Here is a 5,795-nt window from a genome sequence, read left to right on the forward strand (position 1 = left end):
CCCCCTTGATTAATTAATTGTCTCTCTGTGTGACGTTTTGTTGTTCGACCTTTCTAACAGAGAACTCAAAACACTTAAACGGCTTGCAGGATGAAACACATGAGTGCAGGCTTGCGATAATTGCGCCATAGGTTCATTCTGTGTTATGATTCATAGTTAATATTCATTAAATAACCCATATTCATTGAAAGGAGATAATCGGGTGAATGTATTATGGACAGATTGTGTGAGGCACACATTGAAACGAAATTTATTTCTTTGCTTCTTATGCGATGATCTGCATTTGCTTGGGATACACACTACCAGAACAAGAAAAATCTATGATGATAAGGAGTAGCAGATAGAACAATTCAACAGCCCTTTGGCAGACATACAGACAGTTTGTGTTGTGCTGTTCAATGAAAAAGTTTACTCTCGCTATTCTATAAATATATAGCCAAAATGTCTGAAGTGATTGAAATGATTATGATTCTTATCATAGTCACACTGTGCTTCCTGATGATCCCGTTTAACCTTCAACCCAACTCCGTGATCGAAGCCCGCAAAAAGTTCGATACCTTCATTAGGCTGTATGATAAGCCTTACCGGTTTAACGTGCGTGAATACGATCATCGATTTCAAATATTCCGATCATCTTTGAACAAAATAGCGTCTCTGAATGCACACCGCGTAGAAAACGATACTGCCATTTATGGCATTACGCAGTACGCAGATTTGACTGACCAGGAATTTCTTCACTTGAACTTGGCTGATCTAAAACATGAAACACCCCCGGGATCACCGGATAAAGTAGGGGTTAATCCACTTGATAAATTCATCATTGAATCAAAAAGTGCTGAAATAAAGGATGACATCATTTTCTCACGTGCTAAAAGAGAGCTCTATATACCTGACTATCTGCCGAAGGTTGTGGACTGGTAAATATAATATTAAGTTGCGAGTAATGGTGAAAAATATTCGCTGGTTAATCATGGGTTAAACTTTTTCAACAGGCGTGATAAAGGAGTTGTGCCTCCAGTGAGATCACAAGGCAGCTGTGGGGCTTGCTGGGCAATCAGTGTAGTGGACACAATATCGTCAATATCAGCAATCAAAAGACAACAAAATTTCTCAGAACTATGCCTTGATCAAGTCGTTAACTGTGCTGGGAATGGCAATTTTGGCTGTGAAGGCGGTGATACCTGCCGGCTTTTGGAGTGGTTGAAACAAGAAAATCTTAAACTCAACACTTTACAGCAGTGTCAAACGTTGGAAGCCAACAAAAATGGTTCAGCTTGTATGTTTCAGAAATCTTCCAAAGGAGAATTTTTAACGTTGGATCAGTTCTCTTGCATCAGGTGAGTTTTCTGTTGTTCATTAAATACCGCAGGAGGGTATGTAACCATCGTTTCATTCGTTTCTAAGATTATTATTTTTTATTTTGATCATGGCGGCCTAAAAAACGGTGCACGACGTTAGGAATAAATACGTAAGACATATGGTCATTAGGCATAAAGACGATAGGCATAATGGATGGTTGCCATAATGGACGTTAGACATAATGGAAATTATGCATAATAGACGACGGAAATAATTCATTTTTAAATGAAAAAACATAAAATTTTCGATTCTTTCTCTCATGAGCTGTTCTATGGCAACAATCTAAATGTTCTTTCTACATTCATGATTTATGTTAGGTTCAGATGAGCAATTTGGGTAATTTGGCCGAATCGCAAAATTTTCCATTCTTTTTTCCTATGAGCTGTTCTTTGAGAACATCTAAGCGTGTGTCAGGTTATTTGTTGGGTTATTAATTTGGTTAGACTGTACGGTTAGCGGCATCGGTGGTGTAGTGGTAAGCGTGATTGCCTCTCACTCCAAAAGGCCGGGGTTCAATCCCAATCCCCTTCGGAAGGGAGGTAAAGAGTCGTTGGTTCATAAGTTTGATGGGTCAATAATAGATAGGGTGCAGGCGTGGGAGCTGCCTCTGGCATCGGTAGCATTGGTACTCAGTACGGAGAACAAGATCGACGGAAAACAAATCAAGGAAAAAAAACACTGTACGGTTTAATACGATAAATATATCATTGCTCCACGATGACGATGCCCCGAAAAAAGATTACTGCATTTTTTTCGGTAGAACCGATTATCTTACTGCAATATTTATTGTTGACAATAACAGTAACTGTTGTAATATTGTACCCTTCCCGAAGATGGTAAAACTGCTACCAAGAATTACAATAAACATACAATAATAAATGCTGTTATACTTGAAAGCTTGGTCTTGAAAAACTAGCGGCGCTGGTGGTGTAGTGATAAGCGTCATTACCTCTCACCCCAGCAGCCCTGGGTTCAATCCCAGTCGGCGCCGCCGGGATGTTCTGGAGGAAAGTAAAGCCGTTAGTGTGAATGTGAACTTCACGTTGATGTCCTGATCATCTAAGATGTCGCTCAAGGCTAAAAATCTCTTAAATAAAAAACAAAAGATCCAAGAAGTTGTTATTTTCGAAAAATTTGTTCTGAGTTTGAAACCTCCTGGATGGAAGATAGATTAGTTCTTAACTGTATAACTACATGGCGCTTGTATGAATATAATCAGGAATGCCAAAGTCACCTGACCAACATTGCTGAAGATAGAAACTTTCGGGATGGTCAGGCTTTCGAGATATTAATAATTGCAACGCGTAACGATAACACTGCGAACTAATTTGTCTACCATCCAAAAAGCGTTGATCACTTGAACAAGTTTGCCGAAAACAGTAACTTTCTGGATGGTCACGATATCAAGATATAGCTTATAGATACAATAAGTTCACATGTACATCCGCGCCGATTCAGCAAACTCGATTTACCTCAGAATATCAGCACACGGAGCTTAAACTATAAGGAACAACTTTGCTGAAGACAGCATCGCGATTCAAGTTAGTATTATGGATATATTAATTAAAAAAAATCCAGCCTCGTGTCTTTTGTCTTTCAAATTCCCCACATAAAATTCAAACCAAAAGCGCAGCTCGTGTTACATCCGAATGAGCTGAAATTTTCAGGGAGTGGTTTTCTCACCTAATTGCACAAATCTAGGGGTTGGCCCGTGGAAAATAAGAACTTTTATTTTTTGGGCTAGTCTAATGCCTATAGAACCAATAAATATCATTAGCTTTAACTTCAAGAAAGCCCTGATAATCACAATGCAAGCTGAATTTCTAGATCCAAGTTTGAAGCTACAAAATGTATATGTAAATCAAACTTAATAGCTTGAACTTTTATCCATTATGCCAACCGAATATTTTATCTAGCGTCCATTATTCCTAATGTATGTATGCCTAACATAAATTATGCCTAACATCTGTATGCCAATCCTATTTATGCATAATGAGTACACTCATAAAATTATATCCATTTACTTCGTGAGTATAACTGTCTTAGAATAGTAGAGCGATTCAAAACATAGTTTAGGACTTGTTATAGCGTATGAAAGGCAGGTCCGCGTTTGCAAACACTGATATATGTAAATATTTTTTAAATAAAAAAATAAAGTTTGTTCTATGTTCAGAATGAAGTTAGTATGGCGTTGATTAAAGTCCCCATAGATGTGAACTTTAACCTTAGATCATATATAATTTGTTAAGCACTTTGGAAGAATGCTTCATAAGTGTTTTTATGAGCATGGGTTGGTGGAAAATACACTGAGGCGAACACATGTGTTTCACCTGCTATGAAAGATTCCACCCAAACATGCTCCAATTCTTTAAATTTTGATGTAAATATGATTTCTGAGTTGAAATTGATAAAATATTAATTAAAAGTTGATAGATTTCCTTCATTTAGGTTGGGCTTTTCATGCTATTGAAATTAGTTCAAAATTTCAGTCGCATTCTGTTTATGTGAAGAAATTGTTGGAGGTACTTCGGTTGATAATAAATATTTTCAATAGGGGAAATGGATGTAATGTCGGCCTAAATGCCCCTAATTTGGGCCCATACATAAATTCAGCAATCGACTAGTGCACGTGGAGGCGAACCAGCCCAAGGCTGAAAGCCTCCTTAATAAAGTTAAATAATAATAATAGCAATCGACTAAATTTTCAATAGCGACCAAAAATATCCACTAATACCGTCGCAATGACGCGCTCTTCTGGATAATATTGACAAATAGTAGATTTTTAGCGATGGGCCCAACCTTAGATCCATAGGCCAACATTAGAGCCATTTCCCCTGTTATTATTATTTACCTCTTTCTCGTCGAAAGCAGCCATTACTTCCGGAAATTCGGGTTGTGAGATCTGGTGGCGCTTTCCCTTATACGTTGCAGGTTTTGGGTCCTCTGGTTGTTAAGATGACACCGATGGGATTCCAATTCGTCAGATGCCGTCTGTATTGGTACACCATATTATTCATGCACCTCGAAAAAGATTTTTCGGAATTCCTCCGCTGAGGCCGGTAGTCCTTTGGATGCCCAATTAATGTCGATGTTGGTATTCGTCAAGGCACACGATGTACATAATTTGTGTGTCCCGTAGTCGCGCTTTCAGGAAACGCTCGTCTCGGGTCTCTCCATACAGATTCAATAAATTTTCTTCAATTCACAAATTTTCTTCTTCACATTTATGAGTGTCCTCATTTAGGTCCTACCGTAATCGCCTCTGAGGTATCCAGACGTGGACTAGTCCATCCATTGTACGTTGGAACGATGCCAAAGCACTTATGTTTGCACGACATGTTTACTGAATAAACTGAAAGTGTCTCTGTTGTGGCCCTACCAGAACCGATTTCGAGGTATCGGTCCTAGACCAAATCACTTCTGTTTGAAAAATCATGAAGAATTAAAGAAAAGTGTTCCCATTGTGGCCCTACTGAAACCGATCCCGGGTGTCCTGTCCCTCATACCTTCTTATTGCATTAGTTTTAGTTTTGTGTGCAAACGATTTGTTATGAGATTGATCCATTTGACTGTACTTTCAGCCTCGTTGATCGCGAACATCTGATGCTACGCTACTTGGCAACGCATGGGCCTATAGTGGCAGCGGTGAATGCAGTCTCGTGGAAATACTACCTGGGAGGAGTGATACAGTATCACTGTGATGGGGCCTACGATGAAATGAACCATGCGGTGGAAATCGTCGGCTACAACTTGGAAAACAAAATCCCATACTACCTGGTTAAAAATTCCTGGGGTCCCAGATTCGGCGATCGAGGTTACATCAAAATTCAGATCGGTAAGAATTTGTGTGGGATTGCGAATAGGGTTTCTTTCATTGAGCTCGTCTAGAAGAATAAAACTAGGAAATGATTCACTCTTGCATCGCTGCTTTTTATTTAGAATTTCTCAGTTTCACTTTTCTGTGTTTTTTTTTATTATTTGTATTTGTATAATGTGGTTTCGTGTTATATACAGTAGTATATGCATCTGTTAATTATTGTGTTTTAGTAGTTTGTTCATGTGAAATTTACCCGGTACTTAATACTTTTTACAATAATCTTTGATCATATGAACCTCTCCGACTGAAGTGTTATGATTGAATTGAAATACTGATTAAAGAATTATTAAAGATAGTTGGTAGCACATCTGAATGGTAAACTCAATTATGAATGTATATAATTTGCTGAATACATGAAACTTATAAATTATATCCAATTTCGGCAATGTTTTGCCAAACTTTGAACAGTTCAGTAAAATTGAAACATTTTAATTTCTAAGATAAATGACATGATTCGAATAATTTAATAACGATGAAAAGAAATAAAACTATATTCACAAATCAAAACAAACAATGCATTAGGTCCTAAGAACCCTTGATTGAATCTCTACATCGACTT

At 37.9% G+C, this 5,795-nt stretch overlaps 1 protein-coding gene across 1 annotated transcript; it reads left to right on the top strand.

Annotated features, from left to right (window-relative positions):
- The first annotated feature begins 366 nt into the window (after positions 1–366).
- On the top strand, positions 367–5,280 carry LOC135713760 (cathepsin O-like). Its single transcript, XM_065236993.1, has 3 exons — positions 367–917; positions 993–1,337; positions 4,941–5,280. Exons 1-3 carry the CDS (start codon positions 442–444, stop codon positions 5,245–5,247), a joined length of 1,128 nt encoding a protein of 375 aa, XP_065093065.1. The 5' UTR covers positions 367–441; the 3' UTR covers positions 5,248–5,280.
- Positions 5,281–5,795: the final 515 nt, after the last annotated feature.

This window comes from Ochlerotatus camptorhynchus, unplaced genomic scaffold, assembly GCF_037179485.1.
Source record: "Ochlerotatus camptorhynchus isolate MF236.1 unplaced genomic scaffold, CSIRO-AGI_Acam_v1.1 ptg000577l, whole genome shotgun sequence".
Taxonomy (NCBI): Eukaryota; Metazoa; Arthropoda; class Insecta; order Diptera; family Culicidae; genus Ochlerotatus; species Ochlerotatus camptorhynchus.

Coding starts and splice junctions, on each gene's coding strand:
- LOC135713760 (XM_065236993.1), top strand. CDS start 442: ATGTCTGAAGTGATTGAAATGATTATGATTCTTATCATAGTCACACTG. Junction 918..992: donor CTGCCGAAGGTTGTGGACTG/GTAAATATAATA, acceptor CTTTTTCAACAG/GCGTGATAAAGGAGTTGTGC. Junction 1,338..4,940: donor GATCAGTTCTCTTGCATCAG/GTGAGTTTTCTG, acceptor CTGTACTTTCAG/CCTCGTTGATCGCGAACATC.